Consider the following 19,278-nt stretch of genomic DNA (forward strand, 5'->3'; position numbering starts at 1 on the left):
CATTCATTCTGCAACAGATGTCGCAGTGTTGTGAATATCAATTGGCAAGAACCAGAATAGAAGTAGGATTAATGAAGACAAACAAAAAACCGCTGTGATGGCTGAATGGTTATAGCAGCGGCGCCTAAACGTTGCCGATGAAGGAATTTAGCAGTTCCCGAAATGGGTCTATACAACGAGCTTTGGCAGTTGTCTAAATTTTTTCTTTCTTCAATTCTAATTTAATAATTTTTTGAATTAAGAAAAAATTTATCATAACAATAATAATGATAAAATAATTATTGTTAGGCCTTGAGCTCGATTCGAACCCGCGATATTACAAATCAGTAGGCCGATATAACAACAAAAATTGTTAATACATCCCAGAGCACGGGGAAAGTGTCAATAAAATATATGACAATATGGGAGCATTGCCATCAAAACAAGCCCAAGTTTCACATTCATTCTGCAACAGATGTCGCTGTGTTGTGAATATCAATTGGCAAGAACCAGAATAGAAGTAGGATTAATGAAGACAAACAAAAAACCGCTGTGATGGCTGAATGGTTATAGCAGCGGCGCCTAAACGTTGCCGATGAAGGAATTTAGCAGTTCCCGAAATGGATCTATACAACGAGCCTTGGCAGTTGTCTAAATTTTTTCTTTCTTCTATTCTAATTTAATAATTTTTTCAATTAAGAAAAAATTTATCATAACAATAATAATGATAAAATAATTATTGTTAGGCCTTGAGCTCGATTCGAACCCACGATATTACAAATCAGTAGGCCGATATAACAACAAAAATTGTTAATACATCCCAGAGCACGGGAAAGTGTCAATAAAATATATGACACTATGGCAGCATTGCCATCAAAACAAGTCCAAGTTTCACATTCATTCTGCAACAGACGTCGCAGTGTTGTGAATATCAATTGGTAAGAACCAGAATAGAAGTAGGATTAATGAAGACAAACAAAAAACCGCTGTGATGGCTGAATGGTTATAGCAGCGGCGCCTAAACGTTGCTGATGAAGGAATTTAGCAGTTCCCGAAATGGATCTATACAACGAGCTTTGCCAGTTGTCTAAATTTTTTCTTTCTTCTATTCTAATTTAATAATTTTTTCAATTAAGAAAAAATTTATCATAACAATAATAATGATAAAATAATTAGTGTTAGGCCTTGAGCTCGATTCGAACCCGCGATATTACAAATCAGTAGGCCGATATAACAACAAAAATTGTTAATACATCCCAGAGCACGGGGAAAGTGTCAATAAAATATATGACACTATGGCAGCATTGCCATCAAAACAAGTCCAAGTTTCACATTCATTCTGCAACAGATGTCGCAGTGTTGTGAATATCAATTGGCAAGAACCAGAATAGAAGTAGGATTAATGAAGACAAACAAAAAACTGCTGTGATGGCTGAATGGTTATAGCAGCGGCGCCTAAACGTTGCCGATGAAGGAATTTAGCAGTTCTCGAAATGGATCTATACAACGAGCTTTGGCAGTTGTCTAAATTTTTTCTTTCTTCTATTCTAATTTAATAATTTTTTCAATTAAGAAAAATTTATCATAACAATAATAATGATAAAATAATTATTGTTAGGCCTTGAGCTCGATTCGAACCCGCGATATTACAAATCAGTAGGCCGATATAACAACAAAAATTGTTAATACATCCTAGAAAGTGTCAATAAAATATATGACACTATGGCAGCATTGCCATCAAAACAAGTCCAAGTTTCACATTCATTCTGCAACAGATGTCGCAGTGTTGTGAATATCAATTGGCAAGAACCAGAATAGAAGTAGGATTAATGAATACAAACAAAAAACCGCTGTGATGGCTGAATGGTTATAGCAGCGGCGCCTAAACGTTGCCGATGAAGGAATTTAGCAGTTCCCGAAATGGATCTATACAACGAGCTTTGGCAGTTGTCTAAATTTTTTCTTTCTTCTATTCTAATTTAATAATTTTTTCAATTAAGAAAAAATTTATCATAACAATAATAATGATAAAATAATTATTGTTAGGCCTTGAGCTCGATTCGAACCCGCGATATTACAAATCAGTAGGCCAATATAACAACAAAAATTGTTAATACATCCCAGAGCACGGGGAAAGTGTCAATAAAATATATGACACTATGGCAGCATTGCCATCAAAACAAGTCCAAGTTTCACATTCATTCTGCAACAGATGTCGCAGTGTTGTGAATATCAATTGGCAAGAACCAGAATAGAAGTAGGATTAATGAATACAAACAAAAAACCGCTGTGATGGCTGAATGGTTATAGCAGCGGCGCCTAAACGTTGCCGATGAAGGAATTTAGCAGTTCCCGAAATGGATCTATACAACGAGCTTTGGCAGTTGTCTAAATTTTTTCTTTCTTCTATTCTAATTTAATAATTTTTTCAATTAAGAAAAAATTTATCATAACAATAATAATGATAAAATAATTATTGTTAAGCCTTGATCTCGATTCGAACCCGCGATATTACAAATCAGTAGACCGATATAACAACAAAAATTGTTAAACGTGTTTTATTTAATCTGGCCTTGAGCTCAAAAATATAAAATAACAGTTTCTACTGACGACCAAAAAAGAAAATAAATCATGCAAAAGCGGAGAGCACACCGAGAAGTTGAAAACGCTACCAACGTCTACAAGAACATAAAGAGGAGTTATGGCAGCAAAACCCGAAATCAAATAAAGCAATACCAATGATATACACATCAGTCCACGAGGCTTTCAGAGTCGACGTTGTTTCTGGAGAGGTGTAGGAGAAATGGAATAACACCAAAATTCAACAATAATGCTACGTAAACCATTCTTTATATCATCAACAACAACAGCAGCTGCATGTTAAATTGCATGTTAAATTGCAGGAAGATTACATCACAATGGGCATTGCACGAGGCCACGAAATCAGTGGACAGGGGAACGCCACAGGGAAAGGAGCTATCACCTCTGCTGTGGAAGATGGTCATCAACCAACTGCTCAGCCGATTCGATGAGGGACCCGTAAAACTTACGGCTTACGCAGACGACGTTGCAATTGTTATAAGTGGAAAGTGCCTTCCAACGATTAGCTCTTTGATGGATCGGGTGCCTCGGGATATTCATACCTAGGTATCAAATGTCGGGTTGAAAGTCAACGCGGATAAGACGGATATGGTCATGTTTACAAAGAGGTACAAGGTCCCAAATTGGATCAGGCATAAGTTAGGAGGGGTGACCCTACAGGAGAAACCTTGCACAAAGTATCTAGGATCATCCTAGACAGTAAGCTGTCATGGAAGCTGAACGTGGTGGAGAGGGTGAAGAAGGCTTCAACGGCACTTTATGCATGTAAAATGATGCTGGGGTGTACGTGCGGCTTATCGCCCTCTCTTTCTCATTGGGTTTTTACAGCAAATGTAAGCCCGATCCTATACTATGGAGTTCTTGTTTGGTGGAAAGCCACACAAAAAGCAACCTACCTCAAAAAATTAGAGGGGGTATGCAGACTATCAATGCTTAGCATTGCAGGAGCCCTGAAAACAACATCGACAGCTGCACTGTATGCCATTCTGCACATTCCACCTGTAGACCTGGTAGCAAAGGACATAGCGTTAACAACTACAACTAGGCTCGGTGCCTCGAGGCAGCATGAGCGCCGACCATACGGCCATAGTAGTATAGCGTCATCAACCACAAGACGAACAGAGTACCTGATTCCCTATCTGCCCTTCGAGGATGGTCTTAAGGCTGCAATAGAGGTGGAAGGTTGCCGCAAGGGTGCTCAAATTACGGACGAGGCCATACATGTGTACACAGATGGTTCCAAAGTAGTGGAAGGAGTAGGCTCTGCGGTATACTGTGCTGATCCGGAAATAAACAGACCCTACAGGCTGCCGGATTACTGTAGCGTTTTCCAAGCGGAAATAGTAGCCGTAACCAAAGCAGTAGAAACTCTGGAAGAAAATAGCCCAAGCTGTAATCGTGTTGACTTTTATATAGACAGTCAGGCAGCAATTAAGGCAATAATTTCGCATAGGACAGCATCTGAATGCGTGTTAGAGCGTAAGCAGTCCCTGGAGAGAATCTGGACAGGGAGAAGCATGGGTCCAAGGACATATGGGAATAGATGGGAATGAAAAAGCGGATGAACTAGCAAAAAGGGCGCATCCCTTGAAGCTGGCTCCGTAGACGTCACAATTAGACTGGGCGAAATTAAGCGAAGGCGAGAGGTGCACATGGTCGACCAAGCAGGAAAGGCATGGGTTCAAGCGCGAGGCTGTAGAGTGTCGAAGATTATGTACAGATCTTACAACTTTAGACTAACAAAGTTGCTTCTATCATTAAAAAGAGAGGGCTGTAGACTCATGACGGGTTTTCTGACTGGACACTGCCTTCTGGCGTCTCATGCCTTTAAATTAGGCTTAGTCAGTGATAGCAGATGTAGGAAATGCGGAGAGGAGGAAACGATTGAGCACGTTCTGTGCTGTTGCCCTGCGCTTGCCAGGCTAAGACTGCAGCTATTAGGAGTGATTCAGCTGTCAGATCTAGAAGCAGCAAGTGGCTTAAATCCTAGGAAGCTTCTAGTATTTGGCAAGAGGACGGAGTTATTTTATAACATAGGTCCTGGTTTTTGATACGGTTTTTCGGTTTGGTCGTTAAAACAAACTTCTGGTAACACTACGGACTTATTCAGTCTATGTGAGGTCCTCATGGACCGGCCAGTTCAACCTAACCTAACCTAACAACAACAGCAACAACAACAAACTACCAACAAAACTTTCAGACATTGTAAGTACATACATAGAAAGGATCAAAGCAAAACTTTTAAATATAATCATCGCAATAAAACACGAAGTTCTACGTAAAAAAGGAAAAGAGGTTAATAGATTAAAGACACAAATAACACAACATCTCACCACAAAAGACTCTACGGCATTTCTCATAAGTGAAGAACTACTGACAAACAAATTAAAAACGAACATGAAAACTACACATATCAACAAATATATAGATCTAAACCAGAAACAAGAACAACTGTTGAACATTAGGGCGATACAGGAATGGATTTGTAACACGACAGACGTACAAATACCTACAAATATTCAGTGGCTTCTTCCCCTAGGCCCTCAACATGCCCTGCCAACGGAAGTGAGTGAATATCCTCTTTTTAAAATGATAGCTGAGAAAATTACATACAGATGATTAAAGAAAAAGAGATAGAAAGGAACAACTTGACGACACTTCTGCAAAATCACCTAAATATGACGAAAACTTCTGTTAGAGATAAATTTACAAAAGACACCCTGCGTTCCACTAAGCAATTTTTAAAGAACAACGAACAGCTTCTAATTCTCAACGCAGATAAGGGAAATGTTACGGTAGTGATGGATAAGATCGAATATGAAAAAAAGATGCAGACAATAGTAAATGATATTTCTATGTACAAAGTATTGAAGCGTGACCCCACTAGTAGACTACAACAAAAAAATAATGAAATAGTGGAAAAATTGTACAATAACAAATCCATCGATCTTAAAGAAAAGTACCGTCTTACCTGTAAAACAGCGAATCCACCCAGAATTTATAGTCTGCCAAAAATCCATAAGGCAGGGATTCCGCTGAATTCTTTATTCAAATATTAAAAAAACTAACAATGACATCCAAATTTAATGTAAAAGGCGCAATAGATTTCAAGAAAAAGATAAAAGATACTTATGTGTATGATGATGAGAGTCTAGTGTCGTTCGATGTTGTTTCCTTGTTTCCCAGTATCCCAGTCGATTTTGCCCTTGATATCATAGCTTCTAAGTGGAACCAGATAAAAGAATACACATCCATGACGAAAGAGCTTTTCTTAAGTGTTGTTAAGTTTTGTATCAAAGAAAATCGTTATTTTAAATGCAGAGACAAAATATACGAGCAACGATCAGGGATGCCAACGGGATCACCAGCGTCACGGGTAATAGCGGATATCGTTGTGGAAGAACTATTAACCAGATTTGAGACTCAATCGGTTAACAAACCACGATTACTTACAAAGTATGTGGATGATTTATTCGCTATAGTAAAAAGAGTAGATACGAGGAAACTGCTTAACATACTGAATGGATATCACAGATCCATCAAATTTGCAATTGAGATAGAAAAAGACGGGCAAATACCATTTTAAGATACATTGGTAATCAAAAGAAATAATTTCTTAACTATAGATTATTATCAAAAACCAACAGCCTCGGGGAGGCTTATAAACTTTCGCTCACAACATGAGAAGAGAACAATTTTGAACACGGCCAAAAACTTCGCCAAACGAGTTCTATCCATCAGCGACAATATTTATCACGATAAAAACATAAAAACTATCAAAAATATTTTAGAAAACAACAACTTTCCCATAAAGTTAACATCGAAAATAATTCGTGATTATTATTCCCGGCACAGTGATGTAGGTAATAAAGAGACTATAGATGCCAAAATTTACAAGTCTACATCGTATGTCCCGAAATTATCGGAGAGAATAAAATATTCAAACGTGTACTATAAAGAGAACGTGCGGTTAGCTTTCACATATGACAACACCCTACGGAAAATTTTTAGTAACCTTAAAGATAAAATTTCAACACATGAAAAATCGGATGTAGTTTACAAGATTTCTTGCAATGGCGACGGGTCCCACGTATGCGAGAAAGTATATGTGGGGACTACAAAAACAAAATTAAAGACAAGGATATCCGCACATAGATCTAATATAAAATTAAGGAACAATTTTTCAGACAACAAAACGGCTTTAACATCACACTGCCAAGAAACAGGACATTATCCAGACTTTGACAATGTAACCATTTTAGAAGAAGAGAAAAATTACAACAAACGCTTCACATTAGAAATGCTTCATATAATGGACACCCCTAATAATAAGAGGATGAATTTCAAAACGGACATCGCGAATTGTTCTCACGTCTACCGCAAGCTTATAAAAATGCATTTTTACTGACCCGCACAAACATAAAAGGTTTCGTCTTCGTTTCACAACAACACTGTAATGCCAAATATATATGTATCGATGTACTATTTGCCGTCTAATATATTGTTGTTTTTAAAGTTTTTTGTTTACAATTACGGTTTTCATTTGTTTACTCTGTTTGTTTAGATTTTTAATCACTGTTTCTTTTTATAATTATAATGTTAAATGTTAGTCTTGAAAGCACATTTGAAGATGTAAGTGGTGTTGATACATAAATGAATGTTTTTATTTGTATATATTTGTATTGAAATTACTTATCGTTTTTTGAAGTCGAAATATTAACGAATAATTAAAATAAAACAAATTAAATTAAAAATTAAAAGTGTTTTATTTAATCCGGCCTTGAGCTCAATAATATAAAAAAACAAAAAACATCTAGTAATAGTAACGAGTAACGTTCCTGCCAAATTTCATCATGATATCTACGACTGCCAAATTACATCTTGCAAGACTTTTAAATTACCTTTTTTAAAAGTGGGCGGTGCGACGCCTATTGTTCAAACTTTTACTAATTTTCCATTCTGCGTCATAAGGTCAACCCACCTACCAAGTTTCATCGCTTTATACGTCTTTGATAATGAATTATCGCACTTTTTCGGTTTTTCAAAATTTTCGATATCGAAAAAGTGGGCGTGGTTATAGTCCGATTTCGTTCATTTTAAATAGCGATATGAGATGAGTGCCCAGGAACTCACATACCAAATTTCATTAAGATACCTCATAACTTACTCAAGTTATCGTGTTAACGGACAGACGGACGGACAGTCGGACATGACTAAAGGAATTTCTTTTTTTCGCCCAAATCATTTTGATATATAGAAGTCTATATCTATCTCGATTAGTTTACGCCGTTACGAGAAGTCAAGTTTTCGCGTAGAGGAAATAAAAGCGTGTCCGCTCGCTTGACAATATTTATTCAGAGTGCCGTTTGAAAAGTGGTATGATCTTATGTCTCACAGTTACATGTATAAATATATAAGGGTTATATACAGCTAATATGTTGGTATGAGTTTAGGTTTGCTGAATTGCATTTATAACGTAACAATCGCTCCCTCAAACCGATATCATAAAAAATTACATCTCAGATACATTACTTTTGAATTTTTATTAATTTAGAAACATCAGAATGCTTTTGCTTTCCCTAAGCTGTAATGAGAATATTTGCAGTAGATATGTTCATTTGTCGAAACATACTTCACCACGATTTGTTGTTGTTCTAACTTTTCACGTATGTACTGAAACCGTAGGTATGTCGAAATGTTAATTTACCATAAGGATTCTTCGCCAAATATCTTAATATGTATTGAGCGGCATTCATATGTTCATTATCTGGATGCACATTAAACTGTGACAATTTGGATACAACATAAGCAATGTCCGGCCTTGATATCAAACTTTGATAACAATTTGTTTGCTGTTCGTTACATTGCTTATCGAATTTCTCTAGCACCGTCCCAGGGCCCATGGAGTCGCCGCTGGCCTGCATTTTACCATGCCCCATTGTCGAAGATTCTGATTTGTGTACCGCTTTTGGTGAATAGTGATTTACCTTAGGGTCTCGCAAATCGCACTTGTATTCGACAGGAAATCGTAAGCTCTAGTTTCTAACATTGTATAACAAATATCAAAAAAGAACGATTTGCAAAATTTGGTATAACAGCTTTTGACTTTTTTTGTCACGGGTAGGACAAAGCTGATACTATTCGATAGACCTTATAGGCTTAAGGGCTTATATAAATTGGTATTTTAATCAGCTCCATTGAACAATAAGGAGTTAATGCAGTTATTTTCCTTATTCGCCTTTCAAGTGTTAAATCACACATTTTTTATAGTTTTTTCAAAACAAGTTTTTTGTACCTAATTGAAATAATTCAATCAGCAATTTACTTTAAAAGGAAAAAAAAGGTGTTGAAAATGCATTTAAAGAATAAATTTTATTTTTTTTCGGTGGATTGAAGCTTTTTGAACCTAATTGATATAATTCAACCAGCAATTTACTTTAAGAGGAAAAAGAGACGTTGAAAATGCATTTAAGAACAAATTAATTATTTTTCGGTGGATTGAAGGTTTCTACAATATTTGTATCCACACGGTCTCCAGTTTTGTAAGGTTCACTTTCCCATGGATCCTGCCATTTGAAAAAATTAATTATTGTCCGACAATTTTCGATTTAGTCACTGTCGTTTTTTTAAGCTTTGCGTAATTGTCTACAGGTATCTATGAAACAGAAAACTTGTCAGCAGTAATTTGTAACAACCTGTAATTTTTCAGAAAAATTCTATGAAACATGCCCCAGGTCTCAAAAAAAGAGTATAGATTTAATAAGAGACACCAACACCCTTTGGACAATCACGGATATTTTTTCAAGGCAGGCGCTGATTTTCTTTTGTAGGAATCATGCATAAAAATGCCTTCTAAACATTTTCATGGCGAATTTGTGTTTATTTCTTTCCAAAAACGATAATTACGCAATGTCACTATACGGCATAAAAAGAGGAAAATTAAACCAAACTTCCTCGAGTACATTCAAACAACGTCAATAACATACGGTCTCACGAAATGCTGACCGGGATCGTATGCTTCCCTCAGTACAAATTTCTGGGATCGGGCATTAACTTGATTATAATCTAGTGCATTCCAACAATGCAAGTCATGTTACTTTTTAATGCAGTACTATACTAATAGAAATTCTGCCGCGTTCCGGCGGCATGCTGATTGGAATCGTTTGCATTCTCACAGACGCTCAGCGAAATCTGGTACATTCCGCCAGCAAAAGTTCTTAATATTACCTTTAGTTCTTATTATAATATTCAGATTTCCAATTCGAGTGTTTTATATCATATATTTATGTTCTAGTATATCATTGTTAAAATTTCGAAGTATTTAAATGTTTAACTTGTGGGGCCCTTATTAAATCTATCCTCTTTGCCCAAATGAAGCAGTGATCAAAAGTGTTCATTGTTAAATTTCTCATATTTAAAACTACTTACTGTGATAGTATGGAGGCCTGAACGTATGTTCTTGAACTACCCAACGTGGAGGAAATATTACGAAATCGGCAATAGCGGTACCAGGACGTAAGCCTGGGCAGGTTAGTACCGTAAAGATGCTTGGATCGCAATGATCGAAACTTACAGAGTTTATAACCATAAACTTAGACAAGTCATACTTGAACGGGGCATAATTTCCATGCCAAGCTACTACATTAAACGGAGAGTGTGACTGCTTGGCTGAAAAAAGTCTTCCTTGATACTTTACAAATATCTGAAATTCTAAATTAGTATTTTATCAATCAAAAACAAATTGTTTATATGTGCACTACAGCAGCGGCATAGCCTCAACAAGCCGCTGTGTGTAGGTGGTCAATGTGCCCTAATTACCCAGTTAATGTATCTTTAATGATGTAATTAGTTCTTAAACAAATTGTAGTAAATCTACATGCATTTTCGTCGCTATTACCAGGTCTTCCACAAATCTTATAAAATAAAGTCACCAAATGTAAGTGCCATCCCTTCACACAGAATCCTCCTATTGTAAAACGGGTTTTTGCATTTGAAAGCTTAGTACGTGAGATAAATATTTTCAATATAATTTGAAGGTATAAACTACATATGAGGGCGTGTCAACTTGCCAAAAAGTAGTAAAAAATTGTAGGAGTTTTGTTTTGTTTGTTTGAATTCTCTTCTTTATTAAAAAGTCGTTTCTTTTATACGAAATTTCTATAAGCTAAAATACCTACTTACACTAATACTTACAAATTAAGTGTATTACATAAATATACTTTCAGTTCCCTGGGAACTGCATTCTAAGCATAAATAAAATTAGCTGTGGGAAATGCAATGTAAGCATAAATAAATTGTTGGAATAATTTGTATGCAGGTAAAGGCTTGTGGCGAACATTTGGTCAGCTTTAAACAGTAATATATATATATATATTGGAACAACTTTCCGTCATCGCTTGTCAAATTTGGTTTTAAGACAAACCGGTTTCGGCGTTGTGCCATCATCAGTGTTGTTGTCGTTTGTCCTGTATTTATAGTTCGTACGTACATGAGCAGGTATTGTCAAAATTGATGCTTGTGTATATTTAGTTATGTGTATGTGCTGTGTGTTCATTCAGAATCTAGGGTGGTTTACTTATTGATTTGTGTGGCTGACTGGGGTAGGTAAAAATTCGTGATGTTAGTCGTTTGACCTCCTTTTTGGGTTTGTTGTTTTGGTGTGTTAATTGTTTTGTGTTTATTTGTTGTTGTGTGTTTGTCTGTTGTACCTGTGTGATTACTTTGTTTCTTGTAAGCAAGTTTTAAAGGCTCGAATATTGTGTAAGAAATTATGTTTATCTGTTTGTTTATTATTCTACCGTCGAATGTTTTCTGTTTGTAGATTTCTATGTTTTCGAGTACGTAGAGGCGTCGGCCATTTGCTTGTATGTGAAGAAGCCTAACTGTTTTATTGATGTTTGCTGGGGAACATTCATTTTCGACCATGTGATTCGCGAAGTTAGACTCTGGTATAATGTTTGGATTCCGTGTTTTTTGTTGTAATCTCTAATGTGCTCTCTGAACCTCGTTCTTATTTGTCGTCCATGTTTGTCCTATGTAACTTTGTTGGCATCCGCAGGTAAGTTTGTATACGCCGTGGCTGCTAAACGAACCTCGGAGTTAGTGCTAGTTCTTAGTTTCCGCCGTAGATTGTTCAATGTTTTGAAATCTGTGTTAATGTTGTATTTTTGAAGAATTTTGCCAATTTATATGTTGCTTTTCCAGTATATGTCATAGTCGTCCAGGTGTTATTATTTTCCTTTTCATTATTTCTTTTTGGTTCACCATGCGTCCTTCTGAGCTTATCTACTTGTGCTTTTTTATATCCGTTGTTTGCAGCAATATTATATATGACTTCAAGCTCTCTCTTATATGCCTCTTGTGTAAGAGGTGTTCTTTGAAGTCTATGTATCAAATGCCTTAATGCTGCCTTTTATGCTGCTGGGGGTGATTTGAGGTATTGCGTATTATTGTGTCGGTGGCCGTTGGCTTTCTATATATGTCATAGTTAAATCTTTTGGCTTCTTTACCAATATTTATCGTGAGGTCTAGATAGTTGATTTCTCCATCTTTTTCGGTATAAATATAAATTTTAGAAGGGCCAAAAATTACCTTTACGGGAGTTTGGCCCGTTGTCTTATGCACTGCCGATCGGTAAGCCATCAAGAATAATGATATATGTGTATCCCACTCCTTGTGGTATTTGTCTACTACTTTCCTTAAATGCTCCTCCAATGTTCTATTGAATCGTTCCATCGGACTGAGGATGCAATGCAGTTGTCCGTGTTTTTCGAATTCCCAATGATTTACACATTTCCCGGAACACAGCTGATTCGAAATTCCTGCCTTGGTCAGAATGTAACTCCATTGGTACACCATACCTTGCAACCCAATTGTTTATAAACACATCTACTACTGTTTCCGCTTCTTGATTTGGGATTGGGTATACCTCTGGCCATTTGCTGAAATAATCCATAACCACCAGTACATATTTATTTCCGCAGTTGCTAGTAGGAAATGGACCTGCTAAATCCATAGCGATCCTTTCAAATGGCGCACCTGAGTTATATTGCTTCATCTGGCCATGACTTCGGGTTTTGGGCCCTTTCGCTCTGCTGCAAACCTCGCAGTTCGCAATCCACTCAGTGACCGACTGACGGCAACCAACCCAATAGAATCTCTGCTTAATCTTCTCGAGCGTCTTCGTGATTCCAAGATGAGCTCCGCTTGGACCATTATGCAGCTCGCTGAGCACGTCAGGAATCCTCTTTCTGGGAACAACTACCAGCTTCTTCTTGCATTGACCATCCTCACTCTCCCATACTCGATGCAAGCAACCGGATATCAATTCTAAACTGTTCCACAGTGCCCAATATGACTTCACAATGGGACTCTCTGCTGACATCTCTTCTCTGTTTGGTCTTTCGTTTCGTTCGAGCCCTTGCATAACATGTGACAGATCTGTATCTTCAAGCTTACACTTCTGTATCTTCAAGCTTACACTTTCTTAGTTGTTCCTTGTCCCATTCATCCGTACACGTTATAGCCATTAGCCGAACATCTACAATGTCTTCTTTAGCCTCGCTGAGCTGTGGATGAAAGAGAAAAGCGTTAGTGCTCAAATACGTGGGGTTGCTTGGTTTAAAATGCACCTTGTGGTATAGTTAAAATTTTTATAGTGGGTGGGCACCAGACACGACGAGGCCGAAAATTGTGGCTTGGGTGAGGAGCCCGCCGACAGTCGACGCGGGTGTGCCGCCGACCATAATACTGGCGTAGGCTTCGGCGCCTAAAGTGAGCAACACTGGCGACGATCGGTAAAACGTCGGATCGGCCAGCTTCATGAACTGGAATGGGGCCGCTACCGACGGGTCCAGATTTGCTGTGGGGTTTAACCTGGCATAGTTTGATATTACGGTGGCTTGGGTCGTGATCTTTCCCGCTACCCCATACTTCCCTCGAAGAATGACGGTGCACCTCGAAAGACGTGCGGTATTGTTACGCTCAAGGTGTAGATCCTTGCACAGATTGGCGTCGATAATGCTGGTGGGAGCGCAGGCATCTAACAGGGCGCGGACCAGGTGTAAACGACCTCCTGCCTCAATTCGGACTATGGCTGTCGGCGCGATGGCGATTAATGCTCGAGTTATAGTCGGTGCCGCTAAATTGTCCCGGAGTCGACCACTTCTGAAGCCAGTGGGGGTTTGTTGCTGCCTCACGAGCGCTCGATGGTTGTTGCGCATCTTATTAGGGGCCGCCCTCCCAGTGAACTGTCGTGACGAGCGGGACGGACGCGGTTCCGCGTCGTCACGCTGTTTACCAGTAGGGCGGTGCGATGGGCGGAATGGACGTGTCTCCGCGCCATCCCCGATTTGTAAGCGCGCGAAAAGCGACTGTCGATAAAGAATAACCACAAGTTCCTGAAGATGGCTTCAGACTGAAGCCGAAATATTGACAAATTAAAAAAACCAATGAAATTTTAAACATTGTGTTTTATTTAACCACGGCCTTTAAGCTCATTATTATTAACATAATTATTTTTTTCTTTTTTTTTTTATGGTTATTCTTATCAATTTGGCTAATATTTTAACGTTGAAAAGGCTTCTTACGTTTTCTGATGCTAATAACATAAGTCTAGTCCAGTATTCTAGCCCTGTTGTGTTTTTGTTTACGGTTCGTGTGTTTGTGTTTTTTCGAAGGAAACGTGATATTTCGAAATCTTTCCAACCATTAAAAAAAGTAACATCTATGTACCGAGTGGTTATAGGCGTCTGGACTGACTGATGGTTTTGATTCTTTCAGTTTAGGGGCGGAAGGATACAATACGAGATGAAGTGAGTTGTGTGTTTTCCCCAGTTCATATTTTCTCTGGGTGTAATTGTATTCGGTGGCGGATAGTGGATCTGCTTTAGGATTCTGTTGGCCTCGTTCGGGGTGAACGAGAGCTGGGTTAAACGGGTTGTTGGCCTCGTTCGGGGTGAACGAGAGCTGAGTTAAGCGGGTTGTTATAACGGGTGGGAGTTACAAGTCTCCCTCACCCTCACTGGAGGGTGGTAGTAGGACCAATTTCGTGATTGGTCTGGTGGTTTGTCCCTTTGCCGTATCCAGTTCGACGACTCGAACTCGGTTATCGGGGCCATAATGAAGGGTGGCTATCCGACCTAGTCTCCATTCATTGGGGGGCAGATTATCCTCCTTAATGACGACTAGGTCTCCCTGTTTAAGGTTTGATTGTGGATGCTTCCACTTAACGCGCTTCTGAAATTCGGTGAGATACTCCGTTTTCCACCGTTTGCAGAAGTTTTGATGCAGCGCCTTAAGCTTTTCCCATCGATTGACGAGTGAAGCGCGATTCTCGCTGACGTCAATCTCGGGTGGCGCTAGTAGGTGGCCCCCGACTAGGAAGTGTCCGGGGGTAAGTGGCTCCAGGTTGGACGGGTCATTTGACGATGGGCTTAGGGGTCGGGAGTTGAGACAGGATTCAATCCTACACAGAAGGGTGCTAAACTCCTCTAGAGTAAATTTATGATCCGATGCGATCTTTTTGAAATGAGTTTTGAAACTCTTGACTCCCGCTTCCCACAGCCCGCCCATATGAGGAGCAGCGGCTGGTATGAAATGCCATGTCAGGGTTTGGTGGGCGTATTTCGAGAGAGTTTGGTAGCGCGCATTAACGAGGTATGCCTTGAACTCCGAGCGGAGAGCCCTCGACGCACCGACAAACTTCGTCCCGTTGTCGGAGTAGAAGTTTTTCGGGCATCCTCGTCTGGCGACAAACCGACTAAACGCTGCTAGAAACGCGGCGGTGCTGAGGTCGCTAGTAGCCTCTAAGTGGATCGCCTTAGTCGCAAAGCAGACGAATAGGCAGACGTAACCCTTAGACATGCGGCATCCTCGTCCACTGTAAGACTTGATGTCAAACGGTCCTGCGAATTCCACCCCGGTGTTGGTAAATGCCCTGCTAAAGGTAGTGCGTTCCGCAGGGAGGGTTCCCATGAGTTGCGTCGGGGAACGTTTGCGGAATAGCGTAGAGGCCTTGCAGTTGTGTATGATGGATCCCAGTATTGCGTGCGTAGGAGCCGCAGCATCAGTTGGTTTCCGCCATGTACGGAAATGGTGTGGAAAAACTGGACTAGGAGACGGGTGAGTCGGCAGGCGTAAGGGAGGATTATCGGGTGACGCTTGTCGACGGGAACGTCCCTGGATGCGTTGAGACAACCCCCCACCCGAAGTACATTATCTTCGTCGATAAAGGGGTCTAGGGAGAGGATCTCGCTTTTGGCCGCGATGGGTTTCCTAGCTCTCAGAGAGCTTATTTCTTCTGATGAGGCGGCTAGTCGTAGCCTTGATTTCGTCAGGCGAAATCTGGTGCGACTCTGCTTTAAAAGACGGTTTAGTTTTTGGATGGGTTCTATTGGCGAATCTTATAATGTAGGAGATTACCCGCAACGCCCTTGATAAATCGGAAAACCGATCAAGAATATCCTCGCTATTGTTGATGTTTGTTGCTGCATGCACTTGTACTCGTTTTTCTTCGATGTTTGTATGGTACTCCTGTTCGCCTTGAGATGGCCATTCCGCTTTGCCTTCTTTCAGCCAAGAAGGTCCCTGCCACCACAAAGAGTTGTCTTCTAGGTCCGTGGCTGGAAGTCCTCTGCTGGATAAGTCCGCTGGATTGGATGCGGACTCACATTGATGCCATGCTTTCGTTCCTACCTTCTCCACGATTTGTGTCACCGTGTGAGCTACAAATGTAGACCAGGAACACGGGGGTTTTCGAATCCACGCTAGGACGATGGTCGAATCTGTCCATAGGTGAATGTTAAATGTGCCTAAGTTCAGGTTCTCCATCACGGTTTCCAAAGTCTCAGCCAGCAAGACGGCACCGCATAACTCCAATCTTGGTAGTGAAATTGTTTTTACTGATGCCACCCTCGTTTTTGCCATGAGTAGACTAACGTATGTCCTATCGTTGATCTTAGCTCGCACATAAACCGTAGCCGCGTAGGCTTTTTCGGACGCGTCACAGAAGCCGTGAATTTCTATATCGTTGGTTTGGGTGAAGTGCACTCACCGAGGTATACGAATCCGGTTAATGGCGGGGTACTCCTGCATAAAGGTTTGCCACCGATCTAAAGTGATTGCGGATACCGGTTCATCCCAGTCCGTCCCCTCCAGCCAAATGTTCTGCATTAGTATCTTGGCTACGATGATAACTGGAGCAAGCCAGCCTAACGGGTCGAAGAGTTTGGCGATGGTAGATAGGATCGCCCTCTTTGTTAAGATGTCCTGGTTTTCGATTGGTTTCGCTGTGAAATAAAAATAGTCGGAATGCGCGTTCCAACGGATGCCTAGGGTTTTTACCATGATCGCGTCCTCGAACTCCAGAAAGTCTTCCGTAAGCCTGTGAGGTTTGGGTATGCCCTGTAGTATCCTACTGCAATTAGAGGTCCACGTTCGCAGAGGGAATCCTGCTGACTTTAATGCAGCTGTGATTTCATCGCGATTGCTGCCTCGATGCTATGCCCCCCTGCAAGGACGTCGTCGACGTACATGCTATTTCGCAAGATGTGAGATGCGATCGGCAGTGAAGGTTCGACGTCATCTGCAAGTTGATGTAGGGTTCTGATCGCTAGATAGGGGGCACAGTTGACCCCAGTTACCGTGTTGAGCTCATACACGCTGACAGGGTCCTCTGCTTTGAGTCGAAAAACTATTCTTTGGTATTGGGTTTGATTTTCCTTTACCCAAATTTGCCTGTACATCTTCTCAATGTCGCTGTTGAAGACGTACTTGTTGAATCTCCATCGAAGGAGTAGTGTTGTTAAGTCGGCTTGAAGTACTGGGCCGGTGTGTAGAACATCGTTCAGGCTTGTGCCATTGGATGTCGGGCACGACGCGTTGAATACGACCCTTACTTTAGTCGTTGTGCTTTCTTCTTTGATCACCGCTTGATGCGGTAAGAAATAGCAATCAATTGATTGTGGTGGTACTATGGTGTCCACCTTAGACATGTGCCCTAACGTGACGTATTCTGTCAGTACCCTATTGTATTCCGTCTGTAGGGCCGGTGTCTTGGCCAGGCGTGTCTCGTTCCGATAGAACAGAGAGCAGACGCTCTTGAGAGATGGGCCCAAACAGACGGTTTTTGGGAAGCTTTGTTTGAATGGAAGGGCGACGGTATATCTTCCATCTGAATTCCTTTCCGTTGTGTTTTCATATATTGCCTCGCAATAGGCATTGTCTTCCGTCAGGGCCTTTTTTGTAGGTACGTTTTCAAGTTCCCAGAAAGCGGCTAGCTGCTTGTCTAGGCTAATTTCGTTAAAAAAGGATACTCGTATATTGGTTGGGTGAGGTGCATCTGCACGACCGGTTACAATCCAACCGAAGACGGTTTCTTGGGCGATAAGCGTATTTAGAACGTTCTTCCGTATACCGTTCAGTATTATCTGGGGATAAATGTCGCCTCCAAGTATGAGGTCGACTGGTTCATTAATGAAGAACCTCTTATCCGCCAGAATCAGATCAGGGAACGCTTGCCGAGTCGTTGCGCTCACTTGGCAAGTCGGAAGGTCCCCTGTTAATTGAGGCAGGACTAGGGCCACTGTATTTATGCTTACTAAGGGGTCTGTAAGCGAACCTAAGTTAATCGCACATGATTCCTTTACCTGTGCAGATGGTGTATTGTTTATTCCTGACACTCGCAAATGCAAACGTTTGGACGGAAGGTTTATTCGCTTCTTTAGTCTTTCAGTTATGAAAGAGCATTCGGACCCAGAGTCTATCAGCGCTCTGGCGGAAAATTTAACTCCATTGTGGATTATATAAACCCGCGCTGTTCCTAATAACACCCCTTTTGTTGTGTTAGCATGACACGAAGTGACGTTGTTAGCATTATCTTGCCTTTTTTCAGCTTCCAGTCTTGCTCTAGCCTGTTGTGAGGTTGAAGGTGTGTTCTCAGTGGCGTTTTGAGTCCACCTTTGAGGCGTTGTCTTTTGTTGTGCTGTCGGGAGATAGAGCAAGGTGTTGTGCCTTGCGTGGCACGTGCTGCAGTTGAATGGGCTAGTGCATCGTGTCACGGTGTGTCCACCCGACAGACAATTCAGACAATAACTATTGCTTTTTACAAACTCGATTTTCCCTGATGTAGACAACCTACGGAATTTTTGGCAATTTCGTAATTTGTGCTCCGTACTGATGCACATCTTACAGGCTGATTTGGGTACGCTGGCTTGGTAAACCCCAAGTTTTGTAGAATTTTCCCTAGAGTTCAAATTTTGATTTTTGGGTGCTTTTGTGGTTTTGTTACCCCTAAGATCAGAAACCGTCTCTAATGTCTGGAAGCGATTGGACAGGAATTTGTCCATATCCTCCCATTTCGGGATATATGTTTTTCGTTCCACGGTCTGTTCCCAAAGAACCAACGTAGATTCAGGGAGTTTTGTGGAGCATAGGTAGGTTATGATTGCATCCCAATTTGTGATGTCAATATTGTGACATTGTAGCGCAGAAATGCAATTGTTTATCTCACGTTGCAATTTTTTGATTGATGTTCCACACTCCTGCTCGACTACCGTCAGATTAAATAAAAGTTTTAATTGTGTGTTGACGAGGATACGTTTATTTTCGTACCTGTCGCTTAGATTCTTCCAGGCGGTAGCAAAACCCTCGTTTGTTAATGAGCACCTGCCCACTATTTCTTTTGCCTCCCCTTGCGTT

The 19,278-nt window shown here is 40.5% G+C and overlaps 1 protein-coding gene across 7 annotated transcripts in view; it reads right to left on the minus strand.

The window, feature by feature from the left end:
* hgo (homogentisate 1,2-dioxygenase) overlaps window positions 1-19,278 on the minus strand; it is a 1,123,318-nt gene that overhangs the window by 379,839 nt on the left and 724,201 nt on the right. For all 7 annotated transcript variants that reach the window (XM_067766247.1, XM_067766245.1, XM_067766251.1 and 4 more), the window contains one exon: window positions 10,009-10,290. In XM_067766247.1, coding sequence (XP_067622348.1) covers window positions 10,009-10,290 — 282 coding nt within the window. The remainder of the gene's footprint in view (window positions 1-10,008; window positions 10,291-19,278) is intronic.

Source organism: Eurosta solidaginis, chromosome 2, assembly GCF_040869045.1.
Source record: "Eurosta solidaginis isolate ZX-2024a chromosome 2, ASM4086904v1, whole genome shotgun sequence".
NCBI classification, from domain to species: domain Eukaryota; kingdom Metazoa; phylum Arthropoda; class Insecta; order Diptera; family Tephritidae; genus Eurosta; species Eurosta solidaginis.